Raw genomic sequence first — 17,708 nt, 5'->3', positions numbered from 1 at the left:
TCGGCAGCGTCGCCCTGCGTGGCTGTGGGGTCGCGGAGGCCGCTGAGGGAGTCCGGGGGCCGTTGAGTTGCTGCGGGAACCGTTGAGGGGCTGCGGGGCGGCTGAGGGAGCGCGGGGCCGCTGAGGGGTGGCGGGGTCGCCTGAAAGGCTGCGGGACGACCGAGAGGCTGCGGGGCTCTAAGGGGGTGCCGGAGCCCTGAGGGCCGTCGGGGCCGTACAGCCGCGCTGGCCCCTGAGGCGGCGCCTCGTCCTCCCGAGGCGACAACGGCCGGGGCGGGCCCACGGCGCGTGCTGGAGGAAGGGCCAGGGCGGGCCACGCCCCCTCACCGGGAAAGGGGCTTGTGCTGCTGGGGTGACGTCACGGGCGCGCTGATTTGCATACGCCGTGCGTGCCGCGGGGTGGGCGGGCCGACGCCGGAGGTGGCGGATCCAAGATGGCGCCGTGCGGACGTGTCCGGAGCCGCTGCCCGGGCCCGGCGCTGCTCCTGCTGCTGGCACTGGCGGCGCGGCCGGCGGTGCCCGGCCCTGCTGCCGGCATTCCCGGTGCCGGCGGTGCCCTGGCTGGGGCGGGGCAGCCGGCGGGGCCGGGCGCGGCGGCCCCGCGGAGTGCCCGCGGCGGCGGGTCGGGCAGCGGGTGGAAGCTGTCGGAGGAGGCGGTGTGCCGGGAGGACGTGGTGCGGCTCTGCTCCAAGCACAGCTGGGCCAACAACCTCGCCGTGCTCGAGTGCCTGCAGGACGTCCGCGAGGTGAGGGTCGGGCCCGGGCCGGGCCGGGCCTGCCCGCGGCGGCGAACAAAGAGCGGGGTCCGCGCCGCGCCGCCACCCCGCGTTTCCCTCATGGTTTGTGTTTTAAAAAATCGGAGTTTGCACTGCGGAGCTCCGTGAGGGGAGCGAGCTGTCTGCACGGTGGCCGTGAGGGCTCCGGAGAGCAGCTCCTCTTCATCTGCACCTCGGGGCTCCGCGCTGCTGCCCGCGCAGCGCCCTCCGGGCGGGGAGAGCTCTCGGGGGGGATGGCTTTGTGTTCTGGCTCTGGTGCCTTGCGGGGTTATTCGTTTCTAGAAGTCTGGGAAAGCCCAGCCCGCGTAGTGCTGAGTGAAGGCGCCGTGCTCGTAGTAGCAGTGGCCTGAGGAGATGTTTTTTTCACGTTCGGGTTCCTACTTTCGCCTGGAACTCGGCTGCGGCGGCGGCTGCTTTCCCGTCCTCGGTTGTGCGTGTATGAAACCCGATATACAATTATTAGACTTGGCTGACTTTATGGGCAGTTAACGGGGCGACCTGTGTTGTTCCCAAGCATTTGTCGTGAACGGTTTTAAGTCCAGTTCAAGAAAAAACTGAGTTGCCACCTCCGAGTCTTCCAGCTCCACCTTTCATTCATTCAGTTTGAAGCAGCCTTTGACGGACGTGCCTTTGGTGAGCTGTCCTGGTCTTGAGGTCTGTGTGTTCTTGGCTTCTCTGCTGTAGAGTCCAGGAATGCCAGGCTAGATCAGTTTTAATGGTGTTTTGCCATTAAAATAGGGAATGCGATTAGGAAAAGCCTGGGCTCGTTTCTCGTCTGTTATTATGGGGACAGCAGATGGCAGTGGCAATGGTAACTCTGATCGAGGGGAATCTTGAACCAGTATCAGCGATTACTTCTTCCTTAAAATGCAAGGCTAATTTAGATTTTAATCTAACTTCATGTTTTAATTTTGGGTGGGTAGTTAGTGGTAGGTATTTTGTATGGGTCCTGCTGCAACATCTGTTGCAGGTATGTGCTTTATGAATAACTTCCACCTTGCTGTTTCTTTCACCTGTCTGGGATCTTTTGGCCCCCTTTTAGGGAGGCATCCTGTTTGAGAGGATCTCGGAAGTTGACCTCACAAGCTGCCAGCCTGCCAAAAAGGCAAGCTCTTGTTGCTGCTTTCTTTCCAGTTGCATAGCCCCTCCCTGCTCTTTTCATAGTTCCAGTGCTTGTTGTGTTTCTGCTATTTTAGCGAGGTGAACCCTTTTGAGGTCAAGTTTATCAGTTTTCAGCTGGAATAGTTTTGCCATTTTTCTGAGTTAAACCACAGAGGGGGGTGAGTGCAGGACTGGTACACAGGGCTGTGTAGAGAGAGGGAAAAGATCAAATCAAAGATAAAGGAATGTTTTGCATCACACTTTATTTTCAGCAAGTACAAACCCTTATGTTGGTTCTGCATATCTCCTGAGAACTTCACTCGTAGAGTGCTATGTCTGCTTGTAGTTTTCCCATTCATAAACCTGCTGTGATGTCAGTAGTTTGCTGGCTGTTGGTCTTGTCTGGCTGTGGTGCTGCCTGATGCCCAATGCTGAAGGTGAATTTTTTCCTGGGTGATATTCCAGGCATCGACATCTCAGGGCTCTTTCAGATTGAGTTTTCTCTCTGAAGGTGCCACTCTGTGGCCTTGTCCTTATTTGTCTGTCAGCCTGCAAAGACCACTGTCAGCTGATTTTAACCCACAGCAGTTTGCTCCCAGTAACACTGATGTGATGGGCTGCATCCTGATGTAAAAATGACTTCACAGGGTGATGCTCTGAGAAATTAATTAAAATAGCTGACTTCTGTGTATCCCTACTGTGAATAAAAGTCATGAGTTACAAACATTGGGTAGCATTTCAGCTGGTTGAGAATGGGTTCAGATGTTGTCTCAGACCTTTCCTTTGCGTTGGGGATGACAGCAGAGGAAATAAGTGACGTATTGGCTGTTGTTGATAAAGCTTTTACTTTTGACTCTAGTGTCTAACCGCTCGTTTGGACTATACCAGAAAAGTGACAATTGCGTTTTTAAAAGGGTGAGGATCTAGTCTGAGTCACGCAGACCACTTAAAACCAGTTAGGCTATAGTTAGTGGAGATTTGAGGGAGTTGTTTTGTGTGTGATAACTGTCAGTGAGGACTGCTGCAAGTAGCCGGTAAGATTTTTAAATGCAGTTAGGCTGCAGAAGCAGCCTATTTTCTATAGGTGTTTAAGGTAATCTTACTTTTCTCCTAAGAAATGTTTCTCTAAAGTGGAGAAAAATTAAATTTGAAACTGGGAATATTCCTTCTAATAATATTAGCCATTGGTTTTTCTTTTTGTGATACAGGTAAACTAGGACACTTCTAAATATGAATAACCAGGAGAAACATTCCTTTTGAATCCATAAAATAGAGGGTAAAGAGAAGGTGTGCTTATTTTGTTAACATGAATGCAATCACATGGTTTCAGTATCTGGTGATTTCTTGGTGTGGGTGTCTTTGAAGTGCATCCTCCCTTGCCTTCATTGGGTAGTTCTGAATCTAAAGAAACAGGAGTGTTGAGTTCGTGGTTGATTGGTACAGGAGCCTAGTTTGTAAGGCAAATGTTGAAAGAAGCAGTTTAACACGAATATTCAGTAAAGAACAGTCTGACACAAAGAAAAGAGTAAAAACACCCTCCAAACTCCACACCCAAAACCCTCCACAAATGAAAAAATCCCAACCAAACCCCCAAATAGCAAATTTTAAAGTTTTGATTTTGAGATGTTATTGGCAGACTGTCAATTTAAAGTATTATCAAAAGATATATTTAAGCACTGTGTATTTTTAGAATTCTTGAAGAAAAAATGGTCAGATCCCCAGACTGATATCAAATACTTTTTATGTGTGCTGATTCTTTCACTGAGTCAAAGAAATGTTTCATTAATCTAGTGCAGAATTCTCTTTCCTTTTGTAGTAGAAAGATGGGAAGGGTGGTCCTTGATTGGAGGAGGTGGTCAGAGCTACTCAGCTTGAACATTTTTGACCATAATCAGAAAAATAGAATAGAATAAACCACATTTTTTGGGGCGTGTTTTGCAGATGAATTAACTTTCTTCTAGTTAGAAGTATTCATGCACTGGATATATTACAGTTTTGAGTGAATTAAATTTTCTCATAAAGATTTTAATTATTATTCATATAATTCTATGTCATGATACAAAAAGAGTAGAGTGGGGTAGTGTATATGTATATTTTTAAAAGTTGTGCTCCCAAGTGCTTTATTTTCTGAAAAGATTCCAGTTGCTAGCCTGTTGCTGCAAAGACTTCAGGGCTTGCATTTCACTGAACATAGGCTGCAGCCTTTAAGCCCTTTTTCTGTGAGCTGCCTATTAAACTGATTTGCATGGTGGTTAAAGTATAAATAAACCCATGAAATATTAATATATTTGCTAGGTAACAATTTTTACTTGATTAATGATGATTTGCATTTGAAACATGACTGAGTTGTTGAATTTGAGATGGGAAACATTGAAAGGGATGAAAATAATCTTAACCAGTGTGGTTCTCTTATCTGGTTTACTAGTGCAGCATAATTTTACTCTTAGACTCTACATTGCATCTCATTAATTGGTGAGTGAATTTGATGCCATAATTGTTGAGCATTGACCCTGTAAAGATTGTGCAATATTTAAAGCATGATATTGTTCTCTGTAATGTTAATGCATTATAGGCTCATTATTTTTTCTAAGATCAAACAGTTGTGGTTAAAATGGGATTAGAGATCAAAGTTTTGGCCTCCTGCTACTTTCTTCATCCTGAATGGTTCTGTTTCTTTGGTAACACCTTTATGGCAAAGACAGTGTTATTGAGCCTTAATGCTCTGCCTTCTGAAAAACATAGGACTCTCAGTGTTGTGGATTGGATTAAGAACAAAACAAGTTATCATGAAGGTTGTGTGTTTCAAGGACAGTACTTTTCCTGTTATTTCAGAATTATAGTTGGTGTAAAAGGCCAGAAAATTCATTTGATGTGACATAATGCACTGGGGAGTGTGTACCATTTGACAGGCTGGAAACTGTCATATTTCTTCCATTTAAATGTTTTATTCCGCACTCTGTGTGTATCTGAGCTCTTTAAGTGGTCTGATAAAATAGTGTCAGTGAAATTACTTGCTTTAAAATTATGGATGGAGAATAGAAATCAGACAGCAATGCTTGCTTGGAGTCTTCATCTCTTTGGGTTATACTGTAATTGTAGGAACAGTTGTGTGTGCTCAGTCCCTGTCCTGGCTCTCTAGTGTTTCTACCTTTTTGGTAAATGGATTGGAAGTGTAAAGGCTTCTCTGAAGCTTTTTGCTTGCACTGAGGTAGAGGAGTGTGATCTGTCACAGTAGTGCATATTATTTATTTTTTCTCTTTTTATTTCCCTAATTTATTGCGTTAAAGGTCAAAGGTTTTGTTTGACTCGACAAAAGACATTTTGTTATATTTGAGCGTGTACTTGTGTTATTCCATGTCTGTTTTCCCACAGCACAGGTGGATGCTGGCATTTAAAGTACCCTTTTTGAGGTGTCTCATTTGTGGCAGCAAATGACTGGTTACCTGTCCAGAGCTGAAAGTAATTGAGGCCTGTGGATTAAACATAGCATGAGGGTAGGCTAGTTCCTAGGAAATGCAAGTGGTGAAGATACACCTGACAGGGTTGACCATCTCTTTCAGCACTTCTGGGCTATTTTCCCCCAAAATCTCCAGGCCTTCTCCCTGGCCTTCAGGTGAGCTGTTTTAAGTTAACTGCCTGTTTAAGTTTTAAGGAACTGCCTGTTTCTCGGGTTGATAAATCCATGATTGTGGGATGGAGACTGTTCTGGTTCTCTAATCGTTACTATTGCAAAGGAGCAAGCAGTTAGTATTCTAGTGATACTCAGTGCCTACAGCATTATCATCTGGTTCAGATGATAACACTCAAAGGGCTGGTTTTTTTTAAGGGCAATGATCAGAAACCTGAAAGATGTACCTTAAGCCTTGCCAAGGGCTTTGCTCACATTTTCCTTTCTTTCTGAGGGATATTGACCTGGTGATCATTCACAATCTGAAAAGGACACAGACGTTTAAGAACTGTTACATTCCTGAGAAAAATAAAAAGGAGAGTTCTTACTGATATTGTTGGAGTTGAACTAATTTAAAGGAAAAATGTGTTGCAATTTTAAGAGATTGAGTTAATTATTGCTCTGTAACTCGACTGAGTTGAAGCCTATGACCTCGGTATTAGAAATATTCAGATATCATTCTGTCTTAAATGGAATTTAATGAAGGATTTACAATACTTTGTGGTAGATGCAAATCAATATGAGTGGTCAACACAGTCCCTCCTGCTTTTGAAATTCGTGAAATGGAAGGTGGACTATCCAAATCAATGGAAGAGAATGGCTGGATCTAGGAGAAAGGATTGAGATTATTAAGTTTTGAAAAACACATGAGCAACAGGGAGGCAAGGCTGGAGCACTGAAGATTTTTCTCCTGAGGCTTGGCTTCTTACCCAAGATTAGCTGCATTTTTGTTCTGAGGTTTTCTTTTTCCCTTGTGTTTGGATAGTGTAAGCCCAGTTTCCTCCTGGCTTTTGTAGTTAAGTCTTAAAGTAAAATACTAAGTGTACTTTAAAAGTTTGATTTGTTTTTTAGGTTGGTTACTTTGGCATGAGCCTTTGGCTTAGTCTTAGAATGTAGCAATATTCAGAAGTACTCTTCTTTTTGAAGCCGTGTGTGAGCTGAATAGATGGGGAGATGGTCTCTCTCATTCCAGGTGCTGGACTGATTGTCTTGTGAACAGAGCATTGAGCACAGGTTCTTGGTTCTCCATATCCTTAGCTGCACTTTTTCTTATCTGAGAGAGTTACTTTTGTGAGTTTTTTGGGGATGGGTTTGTTTTTCTTAGTTCTGTTCTGTTCCTGGCAGGCTGGTATTTGTGGTAGCTGGTTGTATATCAGTTTGGCCGGGGGTGTTTGGCTCAGTAAAAGATATTATCTTAGAGGTCTGCTTCCTCCAACGAGCTGGCACTGCTGGCCTGCATACCAAGAAGAAAAGGAGTGCAAATACAAGGGAAGAAATAAAGTTTGATGCAGGCTGTGCAGCCCGGGCTTGGTGCAGGGAGCAGTGAGAAAACCAAGTTGGGGGCCTGATTTACTGAGCCAAATAACTGAATATATTGAAAAGCAAAGACTCAGCCAGTTGTTACAGTAGAGGCAGGTACAGCTAGGTTGTGTGCATGCACTCTCTTCTTTGTACTGGAGGAAAGGAGAGATCTCTGGTACTGCTTTGTGTTGTCATGGTCGGAATGGAATATTTTGAAGAAGGATTATTCTTGGCAAATAAAGTGCTGTATTTGTTTTCTAGTACAGAGATGATTAGGTGTTCTTTATAGTGTAGCTTTCCTGCATGCATGTACCACTTTTCCAGTGGATTCTGCTTCTTTGGAAAATGCACACTTGCTTTGGAAAAAGCTTTGCAGTTATTCTTCCTAATAATATACCCCAAAGAATTGGATGAATAAAAGGACTAGGTAATTGCCTTTTTATTTGGAATCTTGCTTTAAAATAGTTTTTTCTTTTTGATCTTCTGACTAATTCAGTTTTAAAGTCTGTGAAGTTGGTTGCTATGGCGCTGAAATTTTTCAATTCTGTTAGCTGATAATTTTCTGTTATCGTGGGGTACCTTGATTTTCTGGATGTTCAGTTCGTCAGTATCCATCACAGTGCATTAGGTGAAGAGCAGAGGTCCTGCTTTCCCTGGATACCAGCTTGTGGCATAATTGCAACCTTTTTTCATCAAGACAGGAGATGAAAAACCATCCTGTTCCACTTCTGAGCAGGGGTGACATTCATAAAATCTGTCCTGGAATGCTGGTGTCTGAATGTCTGCAGCTCTGAGCTGAAGAATCTCCTTCAGGAATTAGAGGTGTCTTTTTTCTCTGTGCTGTCTTTAGAGGTTTTGTGCATGAGTTTATTTATTTATTCCTTTAAATAAGTATGTCTTGTAGTTCTTACGTCTTTGTGAGCTTTTATTTCACCTGTTAGCATTAGAGTGCATTTTTTGTTTGTAATGTCTACCATTTTGCCTTAAACTGAATGCCTGATGCCTTTAGTAACAGTTGTCTGAAGAGTAATTGTATACATAGAATGTCCCTTTTGACAAGTAACACCAGAGGGGAAGATGGCCATAATCATGCATTACAGAAATGACTATTAGCTGCATTTGTTTTTATTTTTTCATCTTTGCCTGAAGCAATGTGCTGGTGAGAATTGCTGATGTGGCAAAAGGTAGTTAACGTGTTAAGTTTTCCTGGTTTCTCTACATACCTGAAGTATTTTACTCCTTTCCAGTTGGTGGTAGAACTGTGTGCTCTTTTGTGAAAAACTTCTTGCAGTTTCCTTAGTTGATTCTCAGGAGCTTTGAGTCTCTTTTGGAGACTGCAAGTGGTTATGCTGATGTAATTAGGTGCTTATATGTCGCAGTGTGGGTTAATACCAAACAGCTTTTACAGCCCTGCTATACAAAATCAATCAGGCAAAAGTGCTGTCTTTTGTTTAAAAAATAATGACTAGTTTAATCTGGTAGCAAGTTTGCTGTCTAGATCTTTTGAATCTTAATAGGAAGCTCACCAGCCTTCATCATGCTCAGTAGTTTGCTAATTGAGGCTTTCTTTTTCTAGACTGTTCTGTTATTGCAGGGTAAAATACTTTGCACCAAGTGAACTGCAAAACAAACTCAGCAGAGCATGCATTCTTCTAAGTGTTGAAGTAATTGCCCTACAAAAAGGTTTTGATGGACTCAAACAAAAGACACAAACCCAAACCTGCTTGGCTTGTAGACTTTCTGTGACAGTCCAGACTTGATTTGAGCTGAGTCAATTTTTGTTAGGCTATTCTCAGCTGAGTTGAAATAAGATCTGGAAGAAGCTTGCAGTAAGCTCTTTCCCCATCAGATTGATTTTTTGGAACTATATCTGTCTGTGGCCTATCTGTATATGTCACAAAATCAGAAAAACTAACTACCTTTTCCTTTCAAGGAAAATCACTGCAACGCTGCAGTTCCCATAATTTGCAACAGGAAGTGTTCATGAGACTGCAGTACTTCAGCTATGTGCATGGTGATCTAAACAAATCAATATTAATGTGATCCTGTTGTAAAATTCAGACAGGCAAGTCAAAATTGTCTCCATTTATACAAGGCCCTGATTAACTGCAGGTGCAGAGAACTGTTTACTCTAATTTTATTTGTCAAGCATTTTATTCTGTTATTCACTTATGACATTGTGTTGACTTGGATGCTTTTTTGGTCTTAGGATTATAGAACCATAGGGTGATTGGAAGGGACCTTAAAGCTGGTCTCATCCCAAGCCCCCTGCCATGGACATGGACACCTTCCACTTGCATGATTCCAGGGATGAGGCATCCACAAATGCTCTTCAACCAACAGCCAACAACCCCAATTCCTTTCTTGGCTTTTCCTTTTGAACTGCTTCTGGGAACACACTATATTTTTTGTTTCAACATCTGAGATGTGTAAGGGATGAGGTGCTAGACCTCTCACTGTGTCACAGGTATGCAAATTTGTGGTGACATCTGTCTTAACTTACTGAAGTCTGTAGAGCTGACTTTGCAGCAGAGGTCAAAGATTTTGTGAATGTAGTAACATTGCTTAATTTTTTAACTGGAGGCTTCCAGGCAGTGATCAGTAGCCATCTTCACTTGTTTCTGATCAGTTCTGTGAAGCAACACCAGGTTTTAAAGCCAAAAAAAAAAGAAAGAAAGAAAGAAAAGGGCCGAAACAGTTTATGTTGTAAATCTTTCATGCCTTTTTATGAAACAGTGTACTGGAATGGAACTCCCATGGTGAATGCTTGTCCTGTCTCTAGGAATGGCCTGGGAAGGTGTGTTTCTTAGGCAACATTTCCCTCAACTGATTCACATCTCTAAAGATGTACGCTCATTTTAATGTTACTATTAGCAGCCTTGATTAGATGTGTATGTCCTACCAGCTGTAGGAATGGTGAGGTTCTCTACTTCCCTCACAGAATACAAAGCTTTACAGTGTTTCATATTTTTGCGTTGTGGTCTGTGCTTTAGTAGTCATCAAACATATGGTGAACCATCACTGATAATACTCTCACCTCTGACTCCAGAAATAGCAGCACTGTGTTGGGCAGTTGCCTGGAATAATGCAGGGTTTGTTCTAGCTCAGGCACTTGGCAATGTGGCTTCAGCTTGTCCACATCAAATCCTTCTCACATGCTCTGAGCCTATGTTGGCTTCCTTTCCATGAGCAACTCACAGGTAAGGCTTACACAGAGCGGAAAAGCAAACAGCAAACCACAAACTACAGGGTTTTTGGTTTCCCTGCCCTCCTTCAGGCATTTGTGAAGACTTCCAGCATCATCTTGTAAAAAAACCCATAGTCTAAACTTGTTCTGCTAGGCAGGGTGCTGATGGAATTTAAATTCTTCTCTTTGTATGTTAGCTCTTCCCAAAGTAATTTCCCCAAATATTTTCCTCCCTCGAGGCATTCCAGTGAAACCCATCATAACTTTCTGATGCTCTCCAAGATTATTTAGTAAGTGTTATCCTCTAATGTCAGTTTTACTCACTGGGGTTCACAGTATCTCAGTCTTAGAATACTCAAAAAAGACATTTTCTGAAAACTTCCTAAGAATGCTGGAGAGCTCAGGGAGGCTGTGTGGTGCTGGCATGAAGCTGGGAGGAGGATTCAACTTGAATTTCTCTGTTGTATAGTTAGGAGAATCATTGCTCTAGTCAGTTAATTTGCTGGGTTTTGCCCCAACCCATCTGTGCTATCCAGTGTGGATGGTTTAGGGATAATGGACTAGGCAAAATGTTTCTACTGCTTAGAGTTATACATCATAAAATAACTTTAAATAACATGGCAGCATACTGTTGCCATCTTAAAGTGATCATTTGTCTGTTGAGAGATGGAGTTTGACTGTAAACACTTCTGCTTTGCCTACTGGGATCACAAATTTGGAATTGGGATCTTGCCTAGGGGATCAAAGTTTTAGGTTACAAAAAATTGCCCTCTATGAACCTAATATGAAGCTATTTAAGCAAGAATGGTAAAAAAGGAAAGTAAGAGATGGTAGCAGAGTAGCTTAGAGGCTGTTAGACATTACAGTGTTGGAGAACCTTTATATATGCTAAAATCTTTGTCTGAGACAAACTTTTAAGACAGAGTATTATTTCATTCACTGTGATTGTTACGGTTTTAAATTGGGCCAGAAGAGTCTTTCTGAACTGAACTTTTTTCCTCAGGAGCCATTTAAAATATACTTGTGGAGGCTGGCTATTATTATGATCCACTGCTTTGGGAGCCATTGTTGCTGAAAGTACTCCTAAATAGCCCTTTTAGGCTTTGGTATGGTTTTTTAAGTTCTTTCTTTGTATGTTACACACTTTTTGTAGCATTAAAAGCTGTAAAATATGTCAAGAGATCATATTTGAAGAGTATAAAATAAATGCCTCAAAGCTGTCGAAACACTGCACATGAGTAAAATTTGGGCAGTGTGAGTACAGTGCTATTTGCTCCCACATTTGTAGAGCTCGTTGCTTTTTTCTACCTTATCTTAGGATTTGATTCATTGGTAGCACTTCACACCTGAATCTGGGCCTTCAGCAAAGAGCTTCCTTCTGGTGATTCTGAAGCCATATGGACAGTGAACCTACATGGGTTGTTAGGAGATGAACATCTTTATCAGAGGAGGTTGGGGAAGGTGGAGAACTGAACAGCACAGCCACTTCCCTGGTTTCCATGAAGCCACCTTGAAACAAAGAGAAGGACAATGCTGGCAGAGTTATTCACTTTGGGAGCTGCTGATTCAAAGAACTGTGGTTTGGTTTCCTGAGCTACAGTCCTTGGCAGCAGTGGAATGGTGTACAGGCTGAAAGCGTGGGCTGACAGCGAGTCTGTCTCCCTGCCGTGAACAGAGGTGAGGTTTGGTGTTTTTTTTTTTTTTTTTTTTGCTTTTTAGCATGATATGTTCCATAACAGTTGAGCTTTGCCCCTACTGTCTTGGCAATGAGTAGCATCTCTTCATAATTGTGAGTAGGTTGCATTTTTTTTTTTTTTAAATTAGTCTCTCACCTGAATGATTCTATAATTCTTTATTATTTATTCTTTCAGTAAAAGATACAAATATGTTTAACATTCACTTGCAAGACTTGCTGTATCAAAAGATAACAGGACACTGGGTTTCAGTCTGAGTTACTCAATATTCCACATCCTTTCGTACAATCTGTTGCTAGCTTTAATCCATGATACGTGCTTTGTGAAAATATGGAACAATTTCTTTTGCCTGTAGCATCTCAGAGTCTTAAAAACATTGTGGGATTGAAATGGTGCTTCATCCTTCTTTTAGAGCGCGTGTACTGTGTATTTTAGTCCAAAAGGAATTTTGGGACTAAAAGAATAGTAATATGCTATTTCTGTTTGAAAATGCCTGAGGCTCTCGTGAAACAGAAGCGTGGAGTAGGGTGTTACTGACATGAGGAATGTATTTGTTCTTAGTTTTGATATTTACATGCCTGGTAAATATTTGGGATTTGCTTGCCATACGCATTCTTCTTTCCAGAAAACTGCAACTCCTCCTTTTAATGCGACAGATATCCTGGGAATAGTTGTGGAGGAGGGAAGGGGCACAGGCAGCTTGTCCTCAAATTCTCTAGACGATGTGTCGTGCCAAGTTTCTGGCAAATGTTTATGTGGTCACACGTAACCTGCAGCAGTCCATGGATCTGCTTGGGAGTGTAAGAGCCTGAGGTACACGTGTAATGAATACTGCTCATGGCTTTGGGAATTCTGCAGTGCTCCCTTGGCTGTAACACTGTGGATGCATTTGGGTAGTTTTATCAATGAAACTCCCTGTTGAGAAGAAAGTGCTTGCTGAGCAAAAACAACAGATAAAGTTACCAAAATAACCCTTGCTCCCTGGAGAGCTGCTGGAGGAGGGAAGAGTCTTGTCAGTCACACTTGGATTTGAATAACATGACATAACATCCTATCAAATGGTTTAGAGTGAATGGAGCAGGGGAGCTGCACTTCCAGCCCCTCAGGCTTCGTGTTCAGAGCTTGGTTGCTTGGGTAGGATGTGTGGGATTGAAATGTTAAATTAAGTGTAATACTTTTAAATCTTGGCATGTGTCAGGCTTGTCCAAGCTTAAATAAATAGAGTGCAGAGCTAAAATTATGTGCGTCTCTTGTGTGGATGTGCCATAGTTGAATAATTGGTACATATGTGAGCAGGACCCAATTTTATATAAGGTGTTTGAATTTTTGCAGAATGACCTAGTGAACCTGAATATTTTTTTTCATCTCTGAGCTATTAAACAAGTTGTGAGTAATCTGTTATTTTTCTTATTTCTTAAAAAAAAGACTTCCCAGTTGACTTAATTTATGCTGTTTGACCGTTAACTTTTTTTTTTGGGGGGGGGAATGTATGTCCTAAATGGTGATTTTGATGGATGTTTCAAATAGTTTATGTTGTAAATCTGAGGCATTACTCTTGCAGAGAGCAGAGGCAGTGGCTCTATATGCAGAATGATATGAAGGACCATATTGGTCCTTACAATTCAGTAGTGAGTTCTGTGGCAGGTGGGGAATATATTCTAGAGATGGGTCAACAGTTCCAGCTAAAATTGTGTGATAATTTGGGATTTCCCTATTCCCAGAGGGAGAAACAGCTTTAGCTAGGATATCTTTAGTAACAGTCTCTTTTGTTTGTTTAGGGAGTGAGTTGACCTGTCTGGTCACTCATCCAGAAATGTTTCAACATAAGCTTCTGAATGAGGCAATTGGCTCTCCTAGGAGTGATTCCTCTGGATAAAATGGTGCATGTTTGGTACAGCTTTCAAGTATTAGACGCAACTCTTTCAGCCTAAGATCTTGCTGTACTGGTTTAAAAACAAATGAGGCTAATCTGTTTGGTCACAGAAGTTTTCTCTGTTTTAATGCTTGTTCTTGAAGAAGGGATGGTCTCCAAGACGTATTTTGCTGGTTTGGGGAAGGAGTGGATAGTGCTGTTTTTCAGCTGATAGAAAATTTAGTTTGTCCTCTTTTAATGTTGCACACTGTGGCATTCAGTAGTGCCAGTAATCATATGGACCAATTGCATGTTTATTTTGGGCTTCTCCTTTCTGAACCAAGTATTTTGTTTATCCTGTGTCAGGGGAAGGTGATTAAAAGCTTCTAATGAACTTTTCATGGAGGTTTTTTGTGTTTTTACTAATGCCTTGCTTATAAGGTCAGTATTCCCTGGAGGTTTGCATGCTTTAGCCAGCCGTTGATACAGGTTTGTAGCTCTTGTCCTGCTTTTTATGATGTCTTTGATGTGTTAAAACCTCTGCAGAGTGCTTTGAGAGAGCATTCCTGGGAAAGCCATGTCTTGGCTTTATTCTGTCATGCCTTGTGACACTCCTAGGAGGAGTGTTTTTGGGAGAGGCTGAAGTGTGATGGCTTGCTGGCTAAGTCAGTCTGCTTCAGGTGTTAACCTCTCTGGTTCGGAGTCTTGGAGCTGAGTGGATAGAGAAAAATCCTCTAAAAAAGAATGTTAGCATGAGCACCCATACTCCAGAGGGGATTATGCATTACACGTTACCATCATAAACCCCGGCGAGGGGTTACAGTTGGATGTCTGGGCACTGATCTGACTCAGAAGCAGTTTAAATCCATGAGTAATAAGTTTCTAACAGTTTTCTGCTTCACTGCTAAAGGCTGCTGCTCCCATGGCCAGGGCAGCTGAACAAAACAACAGCTTTTGTTCAGGGAAAGTGGAGGTGGTTCAAGTGTGCTTGAATGTGGATGCCAGTGCTTAGGAGTAGCTTCAGGTGTTTCAGTAGTCCTTGTTCCAGATACGCTCATCCTTGGAGAGATTTGAAGAGTCTCAACTCATCCAGGTAAAACTGGGGTGGCTGAAGTTGCAAGTCAAGACCTTGTGGGAGGAGCGTGGTAGTAAAGTCAAGGAGGAGATGTTTCAGTTCCATGTAATGGAAATAGGGCAAAGACTTGGTGCAGCCTTTCCATATTATAGGAAACTGGGCTTAAGGGGGTTAAAATTTGTACCTGGGGCACGTGGCTGGGTAAATCAATTCAGATTAAATATCTAGGGAAGCTAATGGAAACATGTTTTAATGAACCCTGGCTAATTACTCTATTTAAAGTTCTTGATCAATACCCAGGAGATCTCAAACTGCTTGCAGATTGTTTTTTTTTTTTTTAAACCTGCACAACTATATGTGTGTGTATATATATAAAATCTTCTGCATAAAATCAAAACAACTGAAATCACTTGCTTTGTAGACTTCTGGTTCACCAGGGCTTTGTAGTATTTGGAGGTGGTCTGTAAATTAAAGCTGAAGACTTAAGCATTTTCAAAAGTATTAATTGTGAATTTTTGATGGGAAGTGCAAAGGAATAAACAGGCTTAAGGGAGCAGATACTAGGACAGAACAGGATTTCTGGAATAATCTATGGAGTAAAAGTGTGACAAGGCAGCTGGGTATGGTTTTCTAAGAGAGGAAAGAATTCTTGTAAATACCTGCTGGTGCAAGGGACCTAAATAAAGACCACCTCTTACTCAGATCCTTTGTTTTCTTCAGAATTCTGTGTATTAATTTAAGTGGACTCAACGTTAATATTAAATAGAAATGGCAGGCAGGCAGCCTTACCCTGAAGGGATAAACTACTGTCTTTAAATTGGTTCATATTAAGGAAGTTGGGATATGTTTAGGCTTTTCTGATTGAGCTAATTAGCAAAACTGCATTGTGTGTTCATAGTTAATACATCCTCATGTGTGCAAATGGATAATGAATGCATAACCAAGCTTAGGAAAGGTAACTCTTCAGCAAACAGCCTGCAACACTGGCTCCTTGACGCTTGAATTCTCCTGGTGTTTTGTGACAGCTGCCAAGTCTGTCAGACAGGTGGCTTTTATTCCTCTCTGTATTCAACCCAGTGCAGCTTTTGGTCTCCCCTTGGTAGCAGCACGGGTTGTATCAATGGAAAAGTGTCTCTGCACTCTGCTTTGACTGGCTGTGCACAGGAAGGCTTCAGCAGCTGTCAGATGCACTAATGCTGGACCGCTTAAAGCCTTGCCTTCTTCCTTTACTTTGGTGGCAGAGGGGTCCAAGAAGCAGCATGATCCTTGAAAAAAGGAAATGAGGAGCCTAGTGACCTCATTGAGGGAATCCCAGGTAGAACATTCTCTGTGTTGATGAAGGTCAGGTCACACTAACTTAAAATCACCCACAAACCCCACATTGTAGGTTCTTAATGAACATTGTAAACCCTCACAGGCTCCCACTGAAATGATTTAGTGTTTAATGGGCTGACTGAATGGATTCTTTGCCCAGGAGCTTTTCAGAACTGAAACTAGTAATTAATTAGAGGAGCCATTTCTGAGGTATGAACAGTCTGCTCAAAAGCTTTTTAGTTATATCCCAAAATTTCTTATATGGTAGAAAACTTGAGATGAAAGTTGTCACTTGCAGCCAGAGAAACCAGAGCTCAGCTGAGTCTTGAACTTTGTAAGAGAGAAGTTCCTGGAGCAGGCAGTGAACAAACAGGGGCGAGGGATAACATGGAAATCATGGGACTTTGTGGCAGAATCCTGTTCTTCCCCTTTTTACAGAAAACCAAACACACCCTCCTCATAAATTTGAGGTCCTCCATTCTGTGCTATATGAGAGCTGCAGTTGTGTAATGTTGTGTTAGCCTACTGTTTCCTTGGAAGTTCTTGAAAAGATGACAAGATTAAAAAATACTCAATAAACATGGTTCTCCTTATTTTTCCAGAAGAGAGTGGGAAAGTTGGAATGTTATGCTTTAGTGTCACTGTAGTGTTGGTTTTCCATATTCTGTTATCTTCCATTTAATGATGTTGCTTTTGTGCGTAACTCTTGTCTGCTTTGTTTCATTGCTGATACATTTCTTGTTTAAATCAGGAAAAAAATCCCTGTTATGTTATCAAGAGATTGCTCAAGCATGACTAGAGATAAAATTAACTAACAAGTCAGTGCTTTGTGCTTTGAGGAGTAGCTTCAGATGATGGCTTACATTCCCATACTAAAAATGACCTAAGGCGGTGATATAAAAAGGCAGGGGTGGGCATGGGATATCAACTGGAGTGAAACCTTTCATCCAGTGGTGGATATGAAAGGACAAGATCTAACCTTAACCAGAAGATATCTTTCTTTGTATGCAGAAGTTTAGCAATTCTTTGACAATTATCACTCTTCAGGGCTTTCTGTGCTCATGCAATTCGAAGCCAATCTGACTTGTGGCCTTTATGGGACCTTTACTGAACAGCCTCAGTAAATGTAATCACAGTGATTGTTTCCTGCTATCTTGTTAGTCTCCAGCAAGAAGGTGGGGATCAGATAGAGACAGGGCTTGTAGCTGCTGGGTTTACTGATTTTTCTTTTTTTTTTTTCCTTTTCTTTTGTTAATACCCTTTTCACCTCAATTCTCCTGGATGTTCTAAAGGCAAAGAAGCTACTGTACAGCTGTGATCACATCAAAGCCTTCAAGTATACCAACAGATCTTTTGAGAATAGACAAATCCGTCCTGTAGTTTTACTGCAGTGAATTCCTAGTGTAGATCCCAATCCAAGCTGAAGTATTTTCTCTCTGTGTGATTTGGTGTCTGCTTGGATTTCCAACATGTTTGGTCTCCAGAGCAGCATCCGAGCCCCACAGGCAAACTGGTCAGGGAGCTGGGAAAGACTTTTTAGATGAGTCTTAACACTTAGGAGTGCCTGTTAGAAGCACAAAAGTTGTACATGAACCTCAACATCTGGAAGTCTTTATTCAAGTTCATCAGCTTATGGATATCCTGAAAATTGAAGATACAGTGTAGTGTTAAAATGAGGTAGAGCCTTGTAGTAGTATTGCTGTCTGTTTTGAAATAATTTGAAAGTTATCGTCTGATAAT

The 17,708-nt window shown here is 42.1% G+C and overlaps 1 protein-coding gene across 1 annotated transcript in view; it reads left to right on the top strand.

Moving 5' to 3' along the window:
- Positions 1-434: 434 nt before the first annotated feature.
- The window catches only part of GLG1 (golgi glycoprotein 1), a 79,085-nt gene continuing 61,811 nt past the window's right edge, over positions 435-17,708 (top strand). The window contains exon 1 of the mRNA XM_062500167.1: positions 435-746. Coding sequence (XP_062356151.1) covers positions 435-746 — 312 coding nt within the window. The remainder of the gene's footprint in view (positions 747-17,708) is intronic.

This window comes from Cinclus cinclus, chromosome 11 (genome assembly GCF_963662255.1).
Source record: "Cinclus cinclus chromosome 11, bCinCin1.1, whole genome shotgun sequence".
NCBI lineage: Eukaryota > Metazoa > Chordata > Aves > Passeriformes > Cinclidae > Cinclus > Cinclus cinclus.
This window is presented reverse-complemented; position numbering and strand designations above follow the sequence as displayed.